General features: G+C 36.9%; 1 protein-coding gene across 1 annotated transcript in view; it reads left to right on the forward strand.

The window, feature by feature from the left end:
* The first annotated feature begins 2,004 nt into the window (after window positions 1-2,004).
* The window catches only part of LOC129113599 (F-BAR and double SH3 domains protein 2-like), a 30,137-nt gene continuing 10,239 nt past the window's right edge, over window positions 2,005-21,902 (forward strand). Inside the window, exons 1-10 of the mRNA XM_054625992.1 lie at window positions 2,005-2,204; window positions 5,213-5,310; window positions 8,105-8,150; window positions 13,704-13,780; window positions 15,134-15,278; window positions 15,660-15,793; window positions 17,943-17,997; window positions 18,076-18,204; window positions 18,288-18,410; window positions 20,175-20,270. Of these exons, the coding sequence (XP_054481967.1) occupies window positions 2,184-2,204; window positions 5,213-5,310; window positions 8,105-8,150; window positions 13,704-13,780; window positions 15,134-15,278; window positions 15,660-15,793; window positions 17,943-17,997; window positions 18,076-18,204; window positions 18,288-18,410; window positions 20,175-20,270 (924 nt within the window). The 5' untranslated portion in view covers window positions 2,005-2,183. The remainder of the gene's footprint in view (window positions 2,205-5,212; window positions 5,311-8,104; window positions 8,151-13,703; window positions 13,781-15,133; window positions 15,279-15,659; window positions 15,794-17,942; window positions 17,998-18,075; window positions 18,205-18,287; window positions 18,411-20,174; window positions 20,271-21,902) is intronic.

Below are 21,902 nucleotides of genomic sequence, written 5' to 3' on the forward strand. Positions count from 1 at the left end.
TAAAAATACAAATAAAATAGAACTATAAAACAGCAAGTAGTGAATTAGTCTATTAATTCATTTGTATGAAACATATTATTATTAATTAGTCTTACTTTAAGGCCTTTTTTTGATATGCATCAAAATTTCAGACTCTGGTTTATTCTTTTAAATAAAAAAAAAGTTTTTGAATTTGTAGATATCTCGATTCTGAATATACAGATTTTTTTTTGTTTTTATAATTTTATATTCGGACAAGGTCTTATTTTTATATACATAAAAATTTCAGACTCTTTAAAATTTAAATAAAAAAAGTCTTTTAAATAAAAAAAAAGGTTTTAGAGATTGTAGATATTTCGCTTTTATTCTGAATATACAGATTTTTTTTTTTTTTTTATAATTTCATATTCGGACAAGGTCTTTTTTGATATGCATCTTTCAGACTTTTTATTCTTTTAAATAGTCTTTTAAATAAAAAAAAGGTTTTAGAGTTTGTAGATATCTCGCTTTATTCTGAATATACAGATTTTTTTTTTTTATAATTTTATATTCGGACAAGGTTTATTTTTTATGCATAAATTTCAGACTGTGGTTTATTCTTTTAAATAAAAAAAAAAGGTTTTAGAGTTTGTAGATATCTTGCTTTTATAGTCTGAATATACAGATTTTTTTTTTTTGTTTTTATAATTTTATGTTTGGACAAGGTCTTATTTTGATATGCATCAAAATTTCAGACTGTGGTTTATTCTTTTAAATAAAAAAAAAAAGGTTTTAGAGTTTGTAGATATCTCGCTTTTATTCTGAATATACAGATTTTTTTTTTTTAGTTTTTATAATTTTATATTTGGACAAGGTCTTATTTTGATATGCATAAACATTTCAGACTGTGGTTTATTATTTTTTTAAATAAAAAAAAACAGTTTTAGTTTGTAGATATCTCGCTTTTATTCTGAATATACAGATTTTTTTTTTTTTAGTTTTTATAATTTTTTTGGACAAGGTCTTATTTTGATATGCATCAAAATTTCAGACTGTGGTTTTTATTTTAAATTTTTCTAAATAAAAAAAATTTTAGAGTTTGTAGACTTTTTATTCTGAATATTTTTTTGATATGCATCATTTTTTTTTTTAGTTTTTATAATTTCATATTCGGACAAGGTCTTTTTTTTGATATGCATAAAAATGTCAGACTTTGGTTTATTCTTTTAAATAGTCTTTTAAATAAAATATCTCGCTTTATTCTGAATATACAGATTTTTTTTTTAGTTTTTATAATTTCATATTCGGACAAGGTCTTATTTTTTTGATATGCATAAAAATTTCAGACTTTTATTCTTTTAAATAAAAATAAGTTTTTTTGAGATTGTATATCTTTCGCTAATATTCTGAATATACAGACTCTAGTTTTTTTTAAATAGTCTTTTAAATAAAAAAAAAGTTTTCTAGTTTGTAGATATCTCGCTTTTATTCTGAATATACAGATTTTTTTTTTTTTTTTTATAATTTTTTAGTTTTTATAATTCGGACAAGGTCTTTTTTTGATATGCATAAAATTTCTTTAGTTTTTATAATTTCATATTCAGACAAGGTCTTATTTTTTGATATACATAAAAAAATCAGACTTTTCTTTATTCTTTTAAATAGTCTTTTAAATAAAAAAAAGGTTTTAGAGTTTGTAGATATCTCACTTTTATTCTGAATATGCAGATTTTTATTTTATTTTTTATAATATACAGATTTTTTTTAGTCTTTTATAAAAAAAAAAAGGTTTTATTTTTATATTTTAAATAATTTTAAATTTTTTCATAATTCGGACAAGGTCTTTTTTATGATATACATAAAAAAATCAGACTTTTCTTTATTCTTTTAAAATAATCTTTCAAATAAAAAACATCTCTTTTATTCTGAAGATTCTTCTCACGGAAACAGCATCCCATATCCAGCCTTCAGTGGTCTTATTTTGAAAAGCCTACCCGGAACCACGTGGGTGCTCTCCAGCTGGCTTGACACATGTGTTTTCTGCTCCCTGGGGCCACAGTGTTTTCAACGGGACTCAGCTTACCCTCTCACCGGACCCGCTATGGCCGCTTGACCCGGGCAGAAACACAGCTTCTCCTGCTTCTCTTTAGCTCCAAACTCTTGCAGAAACTTTTTCCAAAACAAACTTTTAAACTTCTTTAAAGTTTTTATGTCAAGAAATAAGGATGCAACCCCCACCGAGAAAGGTGAGTTTCTCCCTCTGCAGCCGTCGAAAGCGTCGTGTTGCACATTTAATGGTTGGAAAATGTTGTTTTTATTTCTTTAATGTGAACTAGTTTCTTGTTTTGGGAGTTAAATAACTTATTTAAATAGAAACTAAGGAAGAAAAACTTGTAAAAAAAACAAAAAACCCCCAAAAAACTCCCATGTGCCACTTTTTTTCCCTTTTTTTTTTTATGGAGAATAGCCCTGATCCCTCCCTGATCCTGCAGAAATGCATTGAAAATGTGCAACATATGAGCTGTTTTTTTCAATGCAAACAATGCACAAAAACATTCAAGTAAATATGAAGCTTTGATCTCTGTGGAGAGAGATTATGGAGACAGCATGCAAAGCAAAAAAGTTAAGATTTCACCTTAAATTTAATGTGTTTCCGTTCTTTGTCCACGCCGATTTTCAGAGTGGATCCATATTTGTACAAAAAGGAAGTTAAGTTAAACTAAGCTTTGTCATTTAGGTGCATTTGGATGTATGCAACATTAAAATGGCAGATTTTTTGCAAGTAGTTTGGTTTTCTCTCAGTGGAAAATAAGAAAAACAATCATTTTTGTTGCTTTAATTATAAATAACCGAGCTAGTTTAAGAGTGAAGTTGTGTTTAAAGCGTGTTAGTTGGATAAATAAATCTCTTTAAAGTCTTTAAAGAAATGTTTTTCATGTGGGATCATATTTCAATAACATGGCTCAGCTGCACAGAGACTTGAGTTCAACCCCAGAACATTTTGCAACTAGAATGCTTTTAGCTGGAGTCAAATAAATGAAGGTTTTCCTTGTTTATTGTTTGATAACTTAAGTTGCAAACATATGTTTTAATGGATTTCTCTGTATAGTTCAATTGACCTCTATGAAGGGTGAGGCAATACTTAAAATTGATGTTTGTTCAGAATTTATTTTAAATGATCAGCTTCTTGAGAATATCATGAAGTTAAAGCGCTCTGACTTGGCTGACATGTTGATAAATGATGATTTGTGTTAACATCCACAGTTTTCAATATGAACATCTTCATTTAAGTTGCAATAAATGAACTTTAAACTTTGTCATAAATACATTAAAGCAGTTATCAGGAATGCAATCAGAAGACATTAAACCCCGACTCTCACCTTGATAATACGTTAAGCTCACTTTCACTAACTTCATTTTGTACGATTGCTTTCTAGAAGTATTAGAAATATTCCAGCAGATTATACAGAATGAAAAGTTTTTCCTCACATTGATTATGGTGTTTGTTTTTGTGATTAGAAGAAATGCCTTCAGGTAGGAAATAGTTTTACATCCTGCTTGGTCCTTGTGTTTAAATTTAGTAAAAACCACAGACAAAGTGTTTCCTTATCTGATAGTCTGCTATTGTGTTTTTGATTAATTAAAGATGGAGCATGTTTTTAAATAGCCTGTTTATCTGAAAACCAAAATAAATCCACAGAAAAGCACCACATCCTCTCGATTGAAACATTTTGCTTGAGAAATTACTTTAATGATTCTTTGATCAGCAAAATAGATTCTGTTTGTTTTTCTTTTGAGCAACTAATTGAGTAATTACTTCTACTGTACTATATATTTCACACAGGTGGTGGTTCAATTTCAGGTGTGGCCGGGTCTCTGGGGAGATTAATAGTGTTAATTAACACAACATTTTGCCAGCTGGTTGGTTCTACCTTCTGTTATTGGAGAGATCCACTGGATTTGTTGTGAATTAATTTTAGACACCGATCAGGCCATTGATCCTTCTAATCACTTAATCAGGTACTAAGCCACTTAATTGAGGATTACTTTCATCATTAATCTGATGATTGTTTTTCCGATGAACCGATTAGTTTAGTAGGTTTGGTTTATAAAACATCAGAAAGCTGCGATCAGATGTCATCAAATATCTTTACCAAGAGTCGAAAGCCTAAAGAATGTAAGTTCACAAGTTTAAATGAAAATACGCACACACTTAAATAATATATATCTTATAATTGACCAAGGTTGTGTCATGACTGATTCAGGGTTATGAAGATTTAGTGTCACAAAAAACCCAGCAGCAGCAGATCCTTACATCTAATAAATGTTTCTTGTGAATATTTTTATATGAAAATTATTATTAAATTTGATCTATTAACTGACTAGTTGTTTCATACTTCACATAATAAACATATTTCCCTTTGACTAATAAGTAAAAATATGTCAGTTAGCCACACAATTGCACTGGATGACATGTTGACACTATAGTTTATTAAAAAAATGTCCTGCTGCCACAAATACTCACCAGAGCGCGAGATGAGGATGAATCCACCGCTGAAAATAGTCCCCAACAAATGCACTATTTCCTCCTTTCATAGGGATGTTTGCTTAAAGCTACAGTGAACAGCTGGTTAAGCAAATTGAACTAAATATTTGTGACCTGTTTTAAAGATTTATGAAGTCTTCAGTAGGAAACAAATGGACTTGCTGCTGAGTTTTGCAGACATAGTAGGGAAGTCATCAGTTAATTTGCTCATTATTTTCTCCATCCAATTCCAAAAGTCAAAGGTGACTTATTAACATTGCTTGTTAATATGACTAATAGTCCAAAACTGAAAAAAATGTGACAAAGAATTAATTATATCCTCACATTGGTTGGCTATAAATGTTTACATCTTCATTGTGGTTGCGGTTATTGAACTTTAATCTGGCTCATAATTGAAGTAAGGATGGAAAAAAACACCCAGTAATGAGACCTGGTCCGTGCTCTTCATAATTAATCTAACGGCCAATTAGAAGCCCAGAGAGGCCGACTCTCACCTGGCTGGAGCTGCTGCGTGATAATGAGCACAGCTAGTTTTCACCAACACAAGCTGTGAGCGCCGCTGAATCGAAGCTGGGCTCTTGAGTTGTTGGTTTACATATGAGATATATTTAGCAAAACACAAAGTGGAGAAAACCTCGTTGTCTTTCTGTACGAGCTGAAGAAAAAAGATTCTCTCTCTTAATAAACTATCTGTTCTTCCTCCTGCAGGTCCGGGTCACCCAGGAGCTGAAACACACTCATGCAGAGCAGATGAGCAGATTACAAATCAAACACCAGACAGAGTGTGACCTCCTGGAGGACCTGAGGTGAGCAGTCGGAGGTCAAACTGTAGACGAGGTGGTCTGCAGAGTATCTTTATGCTCACTCTGACCATGAGGCATTGTTTACACGAATAAGGTCTATTTTTCAAAACAGACCTTCGTAAACAATTCTGCGTACACAACCTGTGTTTAATCCCAGGTTGTAACCTCCGGTTCTGAAATGTGAAGCCAATGCAGAAGTGTCATAAAGCTGCATTCTCTCAACTGACCATCAGGGGGCGACTCCTCTGGTTGTGTAGAAGTCTATGAGAAAATGACTCTACTTCTCTCTTGATTTATTCCCTCAGTAAACATTGTAAACATGAGTTTATGGTCTCAATCTCTAGTTTCAAGTCTTCTTCAATACAGCATGATGTTCATTTAGTAAATGATGCTCCATTTAGAGTCAAACAGACCATAAAGCAGGGTACTTCCCGTAAGTCGCTTTGGATAAAAGCGTCTGCTAAATGACTGTAATGTAATGTAATGTATGCTTTCGGGCGGGGCTACACAGTGATTGACAGGTTGCTAGTTCTGTTTTTATATCCACACAAATACATTTGAAAAATCTGCACCTTCTAGACAAAAAACAAAACACTTTCAAACTTGTTCTGTTGGGAAAGTTCTCCAGAGATACTAACAAAGAGTCCTTATCTATGAGGCCTTTTCTCTTGAATAACTGAAACATGTATTTTCCTGAAACGTATCGTGTTATATTTGGGCCAATAATGTCATTTTGCCCTCTATGTTGAAACATTCTCTAACTCTTAATGAAAAGCTTAAACCTGTTTATCCAAACGTCCAATTACAAGCCAAACAGTTAGTAGTATCCTCCTACACTATGAAGCAGTTTGTTTCTTACGCAGTTGAAGATTTTATCAACTCTAGCCTTTTTTTCAATTTCGTACGTATATGGGGAAATGTTTAATTTCCGTGTCCTTGAGGATTGTTTGACAATCCTTGTTTAACATCTATCTGCAACGTCAACCCAAAGATGTGTTTAAGATTGTTGAATCAGTCCAAGTAAACACCGGACGGTCTTGTGTTCAGATGCGTGGGCACTTTAAAGGTTGAAGAGCCAAAGGTTGTGGTGTTGTTTTTTAGCCTTAGTGCTGGGTTGAGTTGACAGCCCACTGGCTCCCCACTTCCTGTCTGTGGTCGGTGGCAGAGCTCTGAACCTCCTAACAGCTGGAAGTTAAGGTCAAAAGAGAGCTGCCAGATGTTCTGACTGCCCTGAACCGTTCCATCGTGCGAGGCTCCGTAACATCGGTTTATACTGAAACAATGCAAAACTCGACTGGTACAGAATTCACAGAGGTCACTCCCTGATCTCTGACGAGAAATGATTCAGCAAACTGGAAATCGCGTCAGCTTGTCAGCAAAAGCTCTGTTTGGGGGAAAAGGACGGGAAGTGAGTGTGACGGGGGGGTTTACGTGGAAGAGAGGGGGAGCTGGCGGAAGAGAGGGAAGCTCCCAGGAAGTAGGCCCGGTTGTTTAGAGTCAGGGTGGAGCATCGCAGTCGAGTCTCAACATGTTTAATGACTTAATGAGGATTCTGCTGCAGTCAAGGTTTTTTGTTTTTTCCCAGGGCACTGACCTCGCTTCTTTTCTTAGACTTTTTTGTATAAATCTAACGTGAGTTTTCATCCACCTTGTTCCTGTTATTGTAAATCAAGCCGGAGACAGTCAAACACCAGAATGAAAACAATATTTACTGACAAACCTTTGCTTTTACTCAGCACATTTAAGGATTATTTGTGGAAACAAGCTCAGCATTTTCAGCTTTTAGAAACATCTAGCAGCTCACTTTTTGTTGATCTCCAAGAAACCAAAACATCTCATGGACATGCAGAGTGAAAAGGCAATAAAAGCCAAAATAAATCTGACTAAAAACAACACATTTTGCAGAGCACTGACCCAAGACTTTCAGTTTAGTGGAGACTTTTGACTGCATCATTAGAAATATCCCATGTTAAGCACCACGGGAAGAGGGAGGCAGCGGAGGAGGAGATGGTGAAAATGGCAGGAAAAATAAAAAACAATCAGTGTAGACAGACAGATGACGGATAGAAATGTGGAGTTTTGGGCTGGCTTGACGATGGAGAAACACTTAAAAAAATCTATTTAAAGTGATTACTAATACTAGAAACAGGTGTTGATAATCCTAATATAGCACACTTTTTAGGGGACAGAAAGTAAACTCGACTCGTTGCTGTATTGCTGCCGTTTTGACAAAGAGCTACGTGGTTGTGCTGCCGTAATGAGGCGTTTACAGATTGCAGAGTTAGCAGAGCAACATGTTCTTGCAACTCATGTAATACAAATTGACCTATTTTCTGTCATTGATTACATTGAAACAGAGATGTTCTGTTACGGCGTTCGACAGCCAGTCTTTCAAAAACATTTCAACAGATTGTAATCCAAATCTTCTTCTGACAAGAAGTTCTCTCTCTGTCGTCAAGACCTTTTCTTCTCGGATTGTTTTGGCTACGTGATAATTCACTTTGATTAACCAGCACAGTCTTTACTGGGTCGTCGCCACCTATTTTTGGATTTTGTCTGCTTGCAAAAAACCTCCTCAATCAAGACTGGACTGAGATAATCAATTATAAAAGTTAAATTAAGAAACTAATCTTTATTTTAAGATCATGAACATGTGAAATATTGGGGAAAATATACCCATACTGTATATGTGACTATATAATAGCAATTACCTTTTGTTGTGCTAGATGTATTGGTTATTGTTTGGTCATAAATTGTGATTTCAAGATCATTTATGTTCATTGTTTCTCCTCTTTAGGACCTTCAGCCAAAAGAGGGCGGCTGTAGAGAGAGACTACGCCCAGGTGAGTAAATCCTCGTCGTCTCTGAAGCTCGTTAACATCATCGCTGCTCTGCCTTCTCATTTGTGTCGCTATAAATACAGTTTAGCTTTCACAGCGCCATATGACAAAGTCGGGGTTGAGGATGTGGTCCCTAAGAAAGCTCTTTGTTCTCCTGGCTCATGAAAGCTAACCAGACATAGAGGGGAAAAAAAGAAAACACCACAACAGAACGAGAGAAACGACATCCAGAAGTGATCCGCCGGCTCGTTTCCTCCTCGCTGTGTTGTTTCCTGAAAGACGTCAGTCCTTCGTCTGAAGAATCTCCTTTCTTGCCTCTTTTGGCCGTGTTCAGGTTTTTGCAGCGCTGTGAGGAATGTCCACCTCGGATGTGAAGAGAAGGGGCACGTCTGTCGTTATCCAACCAGCAACCTTACATGTCTGTTTGCTCATGAGCGTCTGGTCCTGACCTTGTTGTGAACGGCTGCTCTTAAATGAGCCAAATAGACTCAACCAGTAGTTGAGTCTGTGCAGTACTTAAGTACTTTTTGAGGTACTTGTACTTCCATATTTTCTTTTCATGCCACTTTCTACTTCTGCTCTGCTACATTCATATGACAGCTTTAAGTACCTTACAAATTGAGAGTTTTACACTGTAAAGAGTTTATAAAATATGGAAGTTTTCTTATGAATTCAACAACAGTTCATAATGCTGCAATGAAACGGAGAACCCCAAAAACCGTCATTATCTAAAGCCATGCGAGCAGAAGAATGGGCAAGCCAGTAAATAGTGAAATTGTCCGTTTCATTACTTCATGTTCCTGTTATAAATATACAAACGCAATAAGATAGAAATCTGCACGAGAAGTAAAGAAAGCCCCCAAATATTGGTCATAATCGTTGGCTTATAGTGCCCAATTAGACGTGTACAGATGTGATCACGATCAGAGGTTTCTTCTGTACTGGAGTAATACTTTACATGCTGTTGCTAATAATTACGTCTTGACTGACACTGATGTGATATAAAACTGAACATTCCTGCAGAACAGAGAGACATTTTGTCTGCATCTTCCAGACATCTACAGCTCCATATTTTCCTTTTTATCTTTTTACTTAGAGTAGAATTGCACAGAGTAGTGTTGCCTTTCTCTCTCTTTAGCAATATGTTGGGGAGGCAGTAGTCTTGTTTGAATTAAACTTTATTGGGATAAGTTTGAGCATTCAGTTTCGAATGCCGAGCCTTGAAAATACTACACTGAGAATAACACATCAGTTGAAATCTTCAAGAGGAGAGCTAGTTAGTGTTAGCTGTTAGCAGCCTCTTTGTAGCACAGTCCTGCTTGGCTAGATAACAGAGCTAACGGCATAGCAACACTTTTGAACACCTAATTGGGTGTTTTATTCCCATCATGTTGCTCAGAATAATCACAGTGACCATCATTATAACTAGTTATGCCACAAAAACATGATTAATCAAATGAAACATTTAAATAAAGATACAATCGTTTATTTCCTAATCCTTTTAATTCAATGTTTTTATGCAAATAACCAATATAGATGACTATAGTTTTTATGTCCAATTGTACTCATTCTGATGATTTAATTTATTTATTAATAGGCCGACATTCTCAATTTTGGACGGGTAGGCAATACTCAGAGAAAGTCTTAATGTCAAGCCCAGTGTAGTTTGAGTTAACACACAATGGAGTTAAACTTCCAGCTTAAACTGATCTACAGAGCCAGTCAAACACTCCAATCTAGAGAAGCTTAAAGGTGAAACAACATGTTTCTTTACGGTCTGCGGTTGAAAATCTCTGACGCCTGTTTGTACATTATTTATATTGCTTGGCTGGGTTATCATGTCACCTTGCATAAAAGATTTACGAACAAGGAGAGAGAGCCAGAAGTACCTGAAGAAAACCTCAGAAAGTACTACTATAAAAAACTTGTCTGATAGCAGAAACATCAATGTACTCAACATCTATGCGGAGCATTTTTTAGGTATAGTAAAATGTGCTTTACACAAAAAACGTATTGAACTATGATGACATAGTCAGTGAGAATGTGTTAAAAAAAGGAGTGAAACTGAGGCATGTTTGTGATCCCGTGGAGGGTCAACATCAGCCTGCAGGAATAGCTTTTGTAACCCTGTGCATGTGTGTTTTATTGGATATGCATGCCCGAGTCATACCATTGTTATGAAAGTCAGATTTCGTCAGAGCCGAGCAATGCAACACAGTTCTGTCTTCATGTGTTTAATCAGCCCTGAGCAGCAGTTATTAGTAAAGCTGGATGTGTTTCAATGTCGTTTTATTAAAATGTGGAGAATGCACAACTAAGATCGATCAACAGAGAATTATTCAGCAACTATTTAGCTAAAATGCCCAAAATTCACTGGTTCCAGCTTCTCAGGTGTGAATGTATTCTGTTTTTCTGATAGTATGTGAATATTTGATGTAGGGATGGGGGTTTAGGTTAACCACGAATATTTAAAGCACAGTTTCATAACTGTTAGAATTGAGGAAGATCTATGGTGTCCCGAGTCTTGCGTTGTTGCTCTGTTAAAACGAGTCTCGAGAGACACTTTGTTAGTGTGTGTGTGTGTGTGTGTGTGTGTGTGTGTGTGTGTGTGTGTGTGTGTGTGTGTGTGTGTGTGTGTGTGTGTGGTGAATATTCTTTTTACGAGTCACGGGACGATGTGTGTGCCGGTTTGTTTTGTGTGTAAGAGCTGTGACACTCTCTTGAAGCATTAAGAAGAAGATCTGCAGCCATATATCCGCTAAAAGTGTCTTAAATTGAAAGTGTGGGAGTATTTTGGATACATTGAATGACCAGGGAGTCATGTGACCCACGGATTCATTACACAGTTTAACCATCATAGTATGAAAAAAAGTTTTACCGCTGGTTGCATCGGCCTAGAATAAGTACAAATATGCTATCAGAAAGTCAATCATAAAGTTATCATGATGCGTTTAAATCTAATCTTGTAAAATCCAGTTGTTTGAAGATGTTTCACAGATTCACGAAAAGATATTAGAGCGTGAATTATGAGCTGTTTAACTTCCTAACACTCGCTATTAGCAGCTTATAATGCATCAATAAAACTACTAATGCCACGATTTTCTATCAGTAAAAATACAATCTTTTATTTCCTAATCATTTGAATGTATGTTTTTATGCAAAACACCACTATTAGATGACTTAAGTTGATGATAATAATAAATATTTAAGTTCATTGGTTATAGGTCTAGTAGAAATATTCTGGTTTACAATGTTGAAAAACAGTAAAACTGTGATATTTCCTCCGACAAAAATTTATATTGTGACATCAGTCATCTTTGGCGGTTTTTTTTTTTGGGACATTTGTGGGACCAAACAATTCATTGATTAATTGAGAAACGCAACGATCAATTATGAAAACAATCATTAATTGGAGACACCAATGAAAGTGTGTAGTGGAGGGGAATATAGTTTAAATGCTGTGATAATAGTCATTTTAGGTGGTCAATATGATGATATCTGCTATTAGAGATGAGAAGATGAATCAATTGACCAGATATTCAAATAATTGATTAAATTAATGAAAAAGGCCAAAACATTTGCTGCTACCCGCTTTTTCCTGTTTGAATTTTACGCTGTTGATTGGACAAAACAACAAATCTGAAGATGTCACCATTTCTTTTTCAATTTTCCTTCATGTGGACAAAACAATTAATTGATTAATTGGAAAATAATGGTTTACTTTGAGCCGTAAAATGAATAAAACGTCTTCATTGTGTGCCTCAGTTTGAAAGGTGTCCTCTGTGTGTCCGGGTTGAGCTGCCTGTTAGTTATGCGATCAATTAGACACCCGCTGCCACTGGTTGAATCAAAGTGGGTCAGAGTGTCTCTGGAACACTTCGTCCTCTTTTGGTTTCACCCTCCTCTTTTTATTAAATCTCTTCTCTTTTCTCCGCCATTTTTTTCTGGGTTCTCTTACACCTGCAAGCTGCTTTAGCCTTTAGCCGATTGCTATTCAAATCACACCGTGGTGATAAAATGTCCTCCTCTGTGTGGCTCTTCCTCTGCCTCGTCCTCGCATCCCCCTCCTCCTCCTCCTCCTCCTCCTCCACTTGTTCCAATCACACTATTCAGGCGTGTCCGCTAGGCTCTCTCGGTCTCTATCTGAGTCCCACAATGGTCGGGTTTGTAGCGGCTTTTTGGGAGCTTTGGCACGGAGATCACCAGGACCAACGAGTTCAGGCCTGGTCCTTTTCCCCTCAGGGCTGCGTGACAGGGCCGGTCTTTTCACAGCGGACAGAGGAACGATGGACGGAGCTCATTTCCTTGATGGGCGCTAACGCAAGAAAATCACAAAGCCACCAAAAACATGTCAAAAATAGTGTCTCTTTTTGATTTTGCAGAGTTTTGAGATAACACAGATTGCGTTTTATTCCTTTTTTTCTCTTGCAAATTATGCAGTTTGTCAACCTCTGTTTTATTCAGGCAACAACCTCCAGTTCTGCAGAGTGAAGCCAGTATCACAGTGTCTTAAAACCTGCATTTTCTCTACTAACCATCAAGGGGAGAATCCTCTGGAAGTCCAATTGTATGAAAAGAAACAAGAGAATGAGTCAAACATTCACTGCATTAACCTGGTTATTGTAAAACCCGTTTACATAACAGACACACATGTGTAAAGAGACAGATTTAAAGAAATCGATGCAGCAGAATTCGGTAAATCCCAACTTTTGTTCTGCAGCACTGGTCAAGCTCCAAAACTGCTGCATCCTACAACTCCCATAATGCAACACAATAGCTGTGTGAATGTCTGCATCTTTCTACTACACGCTGCCAGTCTGTCTATCGGGTTAATTGTTTTCTTCATTGTGGTGTAAGCCAAGTAATTATAGTAAAGATTAATTTTGTTCCAGCCAAATGTTGAATGTTACGGTTTCGTCTGAAACATAAGAACCCAAACAGTTATTTTATACTGAGAACAAAAGAAAAAAAAGTCCAATTAAGCTAATTAGCTGTAGCTTTTATGAGTCTTTCTAACTAGCAGCATGATAATAATTATGATAATTTGCTCTAAAAATTTACTAAAGAGTAAATTATGAATCAATCTCATTTAGATCATCTGAACAAAAATATTCACGCTCTCTTTCTGGTTTAATGTCTCTGACATACCAAACACATCCTCATACCTATTTCTTTTTTTTTAACTCATTCCTGCTATTTCTGTTCTTCAAAGCTCAACCTCACTGTTGGCCGAGGTGGAGGAACCTAATATATCCCCAGGGGGGGAATGTGGTCTGAATGAATTACATTTTTCTTCCCAAAAATATGAGCCTACGTCAGCGTAAAAACCAGCAAGTGAGCCAACCTCTAGACTGGTTTACAGGTGAACGAGTCCACGCACTGTTGAATCACATTAACTTTAAATAAAGTTGTTATTGCTTCTGTCTCAACACTCTGTCTGCCGGTTGGTTTATGGGAGAAGGTCAGAGCGTGTCCTTTGTGAAGATGAGACGCAGGAAATATGTGCTGGTGTCAAAGGTGAAAGGTCATCCCCTGCTTTTGTCTCCTCTCTTCCAGGCCCTCCAGAAGTTGGCAAATCAGTATCTGAAGAGGGAATGGCCGGAGAGTCTTACTGAAGAACAAGCCGACCACAGGTAACAACCGCCTCACATTATATGTAATAATAATATTGACCCTTTCACTAAGTCCCGCCCCTCAAACACAGTCTGGCCAATCATAGCGTAGCATCTACCAGCTCTGACAACTAAACGTCTCTGCTCCATAGACTCTCATCAATGGTTTTATATGTTCTTCCTGTTCAGGCTGGTTTGCTAGCTACTGAAGTATACTGAATGTGTGCACATGCAGCTTTTGCTTGTAAATGATTGTAACAGTGAATAAAGAGGAACCGTGTTGTTCCTTAATTTCATTGTCACCTGTCTGGATCTCCAGATGATGTGATGGTTCACTTTTACACTCTGATCTGTAGCTTTAACTTCTGTCTTTATCTTTTTACCTGTTTTTACTGCTGAATCAGTTTGACATCCTGGATATTTCATCAAACACATATTGTAGACCCTTCTGTCTGCTTCTCTCTGAAATCCCTTTTTAGTTTTCCCCAAAATTAGATCATATTTATTTAGGGAGTGAAGGTGAGAAGCACTTTTCCCCCACACACACACTTTAGTAGAGCTGTAACAAATAGTTGATTAATTGATTAATTGGCAACTATTTGTCGTTTAGTCATGATTGTTCATGACTAAATGACTAAACGTGTTTTCTCAGGAATTTCTTCAAATTTGACAGAAATGTCCACTTGGACTTAAGGATGAACAGATTAGAATTTGGAGGTCAAAGGTCACTGTGACCTCACAAAAAGACCAAAAGTCAGGAATTCATATGCTAATTAAGACAGTTTCACACAAATGTCTAACAGGATAAAATGGACAGATATGGACTTAAACTGCAACTTGTCTGGTTTGTGGAGACGTACAACCACAAGGCATTTATTCTAGTTTAAAAAAAAAACATTTGCTGTTTCCAGCTCCTAAATGTGAGGATTTTCTGTTTTTGTTTGTCATACATGATAGTGAACTATCTATATCTTCTATATATTCATATACCACATCCCCTTTGGTCGTGGGAAATGAATTCTCTATTTTCTAGAAAAAGGAAAAACACATTCAGCCTATTAATCAACAAGGAAAGGAATAGTTAGTTGCAGCTTCACATGTTGTTTTTACTTTGATGTCCTCTTACTTCCTGTGTAGTTTGTCATGTGACGTAATGCACATTTCTTTTGTTGTTGCATGTTTAAAGAAATTTTGAAACATTTGTTTTGATGCAGGATACCTCCCCGCTAACACAGCAGAATCATTGTCACATACAAATGTGATCACATCGAGGCCTGAATGGAGAAATTACTCCAAAGAATTTCCAGCAAAAAAGTGATTCTAGAGGGTTTGAAGTAATCCACATGTACTTTTGGTCTTTTGTTTTGTTTTTAGGAACATGTATTGTGTGTGGAGGTCCTATTTGGAGGGCACGGTTCAGGTCACACAGTCCAGAATCAGCGCCTGTGACAACTACAAAGTCCAGGTCGCCGACCCGGCCAAGACGGGCAGACTGCAGAAGGAGCAGCAGCTGAGGAAGGTAATGCACGTCAAACTTACAGACGTGGCCTTTGCCCTCTGGTCAACGGAAACTAAACATGAACAACCAGAGTCATACTGATAAACAGTGCCATAAACAACCTCCCGTATGAGGGCAGAAGTTGCAGCAGTTCTTATCATATGAAATATCTGATCTGAAACTCAGATTTCTGCCGGCCTTGTTCCTCTTTCTGCAGCCAACAATGCTGCTCTTCTTCACACTCTCCTTTTAAATATACTATATATATCCCACATGCATTCATTACGTTACTCACCACACAGGAATTTGCATAATTTTTCAGGAATCATAATTTCCCTACGTGTAAAGCTCTCTCTTGTGTTTTCTCTCTTTTTGCGTGTCTCCTAATCCTGCCGTCATCAGTGTATCGAACAGCTGACGGTGGTTCAAGCTGAGCTGCAGGAGTCGGTGAAGGAGCTGACGAAGAGCAGGAAGAAGTACCAGGAGGCTGAGACGATGGCTCAGGCTGTCAGAGAGAAGGCCGAGCTGGACGCCAAGTATGAACCAAGTTACTCTGCTTTGATTGGTAGATTCTAGTTATGTGTTTTTAAAAGGTTTATAAGATCTTCAAATATACTTACTGAAGAAACAATACCAGGAATGAGTATTGGCTTATAAAACAGTCTCTGGAAGTAACTAAAAACAAATGCATCACACAAACAAATCTTCAAGATACCCGGCAGATATTTTGATGTCTGAATCGTTTCAGTCATTTTTTTAACCAAAAGACAAAAACATTTTCATGGTTGTAGCTTCTCATATGTGAGGATTTGTTTCTTCTTCTTCTGGACATCATAGTAGGATGAATATCTTTTGTGTTTTCAGACTAAACAACTGATTTGGAAACGTCACTTTTGGGTTTTGGCTTATTGTGACGGCCATTTTTTCACAATATTTTCAAAGACCAAATTGGTAAAAGATCCCTTCCAGACATGTTTTGAGACCAAAAAGTACTGTAATATGCAAAAGGGTTTTTCCAATAAGATCAATTACCTTCTTTATTTGTTCAGGAATAACACAAACTCTTTCTCCCTCATTGAAAAATGCAGAATCTAATAAATACACAGTTATTTGTATAGAGCTTAAAAGGTTCTCAAAGGTACTTTGAGGTACAAAAATGTATTAATTCCATCCTCCATCAAAATATCAAATATCAGCAAGTACTTTTATATGATGTGATTTCATTGGGGCCTATAATATTGTGACCTGATTATTTATCATCTCCTTTTTATTATTTAAAGAAGTACTGTCACACAATTGACATGTGAGTGTTTGTATGATCTTTATTCTAAGCATTTATGTGCGTAATGACGCTGGCAAGTGTGATGTTTGATGCAGCGGCTTGGAGCCAAAGACAAATTTCTCTGTGGGACAATAATGTAAATCTTCTCTTTTATTTATATATATATATATATATATATATATATATATATATATATATATATATATATCTTGTTAAAGTTCGCACAGAGAAACTTTCCTTTCTCGGCAGAGGAATTTTAACAAGTCTCAAACTTTGCACGTCGGCAGACTGATCGTTGTTAGTTTTATCAACAAGCAACTAATATTCAGTCTCGTCTCAACATTTTGTCCTGGCATAATATGAGCAGCTGGCACTTTGACTCACATTGCAGACATTTTTGCCCATCAGGGAAGTTTATTATAGAGCCGAGGAGCAGCTCGGTGAGGTTCAGCCGTCGGAAAAGGCTCAGCAGCTGGGTTGGCACTCGTTCTAATACTACAAATACTACTTTCTTCTGGCCTGATGTGTACACAGACACATTCTTCATAGTCTGTAGAGAGACTGGAGGTCATTGAGGTGCAAAGAAGTCAAGTTGGCTAATTTAATCTCTGCGGTGAAGGACATTTATGTTACTTTTCTCGCTAAATACCCACACCATCTTCATTTCTTTGGTATTTGTTGCAGCTGTAGATGGTCTCATTTCAATCAGAGTGTTTACATGCATTTAAGAAAACGGGTTACTCAGAGAAAATGTTTTCAACCTGGTTACTGTGAATCTGTGTAAACGTACAGCAGGCTAGTAGTCAAATTTCTCCCCTTAAACTGACCAGATTTTGGAAGCATGGCTTTTTCATTTTAACTGTAGCTTCCTCTCTTGTTTTTATCATTTATCTTCTTTTTGTTTATGTGTCAGCATAACTTTGAATTTGTCAGAATTTTACAATTGGTCAAATATTCAGTGGTTGAAACTGACTCTCTTAGATTAAACAAGGCTTCTTTACATTACTACCTTTAATCGTTCAGACATAAGATGGAGTTATTGTAAATACAAGAACACATATCTACATGTATTTATGTCTTTCCCTTTTTTAAGTCTTATTTATGCAAATGCATGCTTGCAAAAAGCAGATCAGAAACCTGGTTACCCGAACACAAGAAATCTGTGTTCTCCAGGAGAAATCTTGCAGGGGAAGTCAAGATTTCTGGAATTCTGGTTTCGTTTATATTACATTTAAAGGGACAGCGTGTAGCATTAGTGGCATCTAGTGATAGTGATAGTCCCCTCGCTAAGATGCCGTCCTCATCATAATAAAATATATATATATATATGCTGCTCAAATGCAAAACCACAACTATAAACAATAATGAAACACTGTTGATGAGTCACTCTTTCTTCTGTTCAGGTCCAAGCTAAGTCTCTTCCAGTCCAGATCCAGTCTTCAGAGGGCGAGTGTAAAGGTAAGAGATCTTTACATCACAAGAAATCCAAAACTGCTCCACATTTTTTGTGACATTTTGGACTCTTTTACCTTCCAGCTGAAAGCCAAGAGGAGCGAGTGCAACTCCAAAGCCACGCACGCCAGAAACGACTACCTTCTCATGCTAGCAGCCGCTAGCGCTCACCAGCAGCGCTACTACGACACAGACCTCATGGACTGCATCAAGGTGAGGACCACACTCTGAATGGATGGATGTGAAGGTCAAAGGTTAACCTGTACTGTAACGTGAAACTGTATATTCGTCTGCAGGTCTTGGATGGAAGAATCTACGAGCAGGTGAAAGATTATCTGGTCTCGCTGTGTCAGACTGAGCTGGAAAGTTACCAGGCGGTCCACGACACCTTCAGCCAGCTCCTAAACAGCTCCAACGGGGTGAGTCTTCAAACCCGACGGACGACCAGAACTTTGATTTTGTATCTCATCCTTTTAATATTCGGTATCGGCATTTACCGAGTCTGAGCTGTCCTGACACCACATGAAACTTTGATAGAGTAGATATAAATTCATCCTAAAAGAAATGTTTGTACAAAAAATGTTCAGTATATTTTGTAAAAAAATTAATATAAACATGGCAGATGCAACTTAACACTCTGAGAAATAAAGGTTCTAACTAGAACCATATAGAGTTCTTCTTCTTGTCCCCATCAGAGAACCTGGAATGCGGCTCTAAACTCAATGGTGTAATGATTACACCGTTGAGTTTAGAGTCTAGAGTTTCATCTAGAACCCGCTCAGGGTGTTCTACCAAGATCCCTTTTAGATTCCATGTGTTTCATCTAGAACCCACCCAGGGAATTCTACTGAGAACCCTTTTATGTTTCAAGGGTCTCATTTAGAACACACCCAGGGGGTTTACGGAGAACCTTTTTATATTCAAAGGGCCTCTTCAAGAACCACCCCAGGGTGTTCTACCGAGAACTCTTTTATATTCCAAGGGTTTCTTTTTAGAACCCACTCAGGGGATTTACAGAGAATCCTTTTATATTTCAAGGGTCTCATCGAGAACTCACTGAGAGGGTTTACAGAGAATCCTTTTATATTTCAAGGGTTGCATCTCCAACTCACCCAGGGTCGATCATGATTCTCAATCACAGTTTTTGGAGGTTTGGTCTTGGAGGATCCTTTAACACCCATGCTTTCAACAATCCGTTTGCCCAAAAAGGTTATTGAAACGAATGAAAAGGGTTCTTAATGGTACAAAGAGCCCTTGAATAAAAATATTCTTTAGATGCAAGTGGTTCTGTGTAGAACCTCAGTCCTTCAGAAAGAAGAACCCTTTTTAAGCCCTGAATTTCTAAGTGCATTTAGTGGACTAAATATTGTAGTTTCTTAAAGAAAGGTTTGGCTTTTGATCAGGTTTATTTTAGCCGATGGCGATCAATAAGATTATTCTCAGACCGTCTCTGATGTTTTCAGGACACCGGTGTCTTTAGAGGAGCCGAACTCGACCGGCTCATCAACCGCTAATTGATTGGAAGGTGTGAGTTACCTCGGCGCTGCTCTGTTTACGGGCACTCGAGCCGTCGTTGGCCTCTTTCAGTCGGCTTTGTTCAGGTTCACCTTTCTGTTCTGGAGCCGGAGTCACATTTTGTTTCTGCCAGAATATGAACAAACCCGTTAAAGAGGGAAGCAGCGGTTTTCAACAGGGCTTCCTGTGTCAACATGACTCCCCTAAAGCAGAACTCATGTGATCTCACATTTAGATTCGACAAGATGAGCTGCTCATGAATATGTTGTTATTGATTATTTTATTATGTTGTGTTTAAGTGTTCGAAATATGCTGGCAAGATCAATTTCACTGCCCAGCATGACCAAATCTGGGAAAACTAAACGCATGAATCTCAGTATTGAACTAAACTTTTACAGATAATGTTACATTTTACTATGGGACATCACATACAGGTCAATCTTTTTGCTTAGCCCCACTTTTTAAGGCTCTCACCGCTATAAAACTAGAAGGCCTTAGGGAAAAAAAGAACATGAAAAAGACGAGTAACATATTGCAAAAAAAGTATAAAGTTGCACGGAAAAGAAAAATCCACTAAGAGGTTTTTTTTATCTTTGAATTATGAGTTGTGCTTCATGTCTTTCTAAACTTAAACATATATTTCATCTTCTCCCTTTAAACACTCGTAGGTTCTGCAGGAGTTTCACCAGCAGCTGTTTGTGCAGAAGAACCTCATGTTTCAACAAGCCCCCGACTTCTCTTTCCAGCCGATCGACTCCGATACGGTAAATCATGACGTTTTTATTACTGCACTACTGGTTGATGTGATACTTTGGTCTGCAGACTATATTTTAACATGGAAGTTGATTCATTTGAAGAAAAGAGAAGTTGGATGAGCAACAAAGGAAACACTCTGGGGGTTTCACGGAGTAGTATAAGTAATATTTAACCTTTTCACTTGTTGTATTTGAGACCTTTTCGATCGTATTGGGTAAAAAAAACATGATAAATCTCCTGAAGTTAATCGACTAGTTGACTACATTCGTGAATCGTGAATGCCCTATAACACACTTGTTAAAATAGACTGTTTATGTCTGAGATATAACTTCTGACTGCACAAATGCATTAAAATGTCAAAAAAAAAAGAAAAGCAAATGGCACAAATGCACTCTCAAAACATCCATTGTACTGAAACATTCGTTCATGTTAAAAGCCAGACACAGTCATTAGCTTAGGACAAAATAAATCTTTTCAAAGTTTGGCTCTTGGTTTGCCAAAAATATCTTTTTGATATCTCGTCTCTCTGTAAACAAAGATGTGGGAAACAGATGGCGGCCTGGAGTAAATAATGGATACAAACATCAGGATCACAGCACATGTTTACTCTAGGATATCAGCTATTCATCTTTGAATCACAATGATTTGAAACATAATGCGCTAGCTAAACCCTCACATCTGAGGCCACATCCACACTAATACTATTCATTTTAGAACGTATATCTTGTACTGCTAAAAAAGGAGAATATTTCTTTATACTGTATTTTTTTTTTTCTTCTGTAAATCAAGAGCAGCTCGGGTGATGGGATTTTCCCTCAAAATGTTCGGGTTTAAATTCATTCTAGAGGATTCAAAATGCTAAATCTATTTATTTTTGTACAATAAAAATCTTAACTAATAGAGATTCAACATTTTGATTGTAATTTTGTGCAGAAGAAATATGTTTTTTTCCCCCTCAGTTCACATTTATCCCCTCACAGCCGGTTTATCTTGCAGCCCCTTTTGGAGGATCCCAACCTCCACTACAGTGAAAACAAACTGGAGCAGTTGTGGTGCAATCTGTTAGAAGCACAATGGATGACAGTTTAATTTGTTCAAAATAGGTTCTAAAAAAACTGTTCAAGTGGAACGAGTCATTCACGGAGCATCCTGATGTCAGAGTGGGTCAAGTTTCACAGCAGATGGCTTCAGCACTTGATTTAGATTCAGAACGTGACGACCGTTGTCACGTGTTGTTTATTCCAACACTTAGTCCAGACTGAGTTATCTCAACAATTATCAAATGGATTGCTATGAATTTTAACACAGTGAACATTTATGGGGATGAATTCTACTGACTTTAGTGATCACCAGACTTTTCCTCGAGTGCCACCAGCAGAGTTTTCTAGTTATCTAGTGAAATATCTTGACATCTACTGGACACATTTGGTTTAGACATTCATCATCCCCAGAGGATGAATCATGCTGACTCTATTCATCGCCTGACTTTTGTGGTTTTGAGTGAGATACCTCAACGACTATTGATTGGATTGCCACATATTTTGGTTTTGATTCGTCCAATACTTTAGTTTATGGCGACAAATCCTGCTAAACTAATGACATTCCCATCAGCCTCAACTGTACTTTGTGTTTAATACAAT

Source organism: Anoplopoma fimbria, chromosome 24 (genome assembly GCF_027596085.1).
Source record: "Anoplopoma fimbria isolate UVic2021 breed Golden Eagle Sablefish chromosome 24, Afim_UVic_2022, whole genome shotgun sequence".
Classification (NCBI taxonomy): Eukaryota; Metazoa; Chordata; class Actinopteri; order Perciformes; family Anoplopomatidae; genus Anoplopoma; species Anoplopoma fimbria.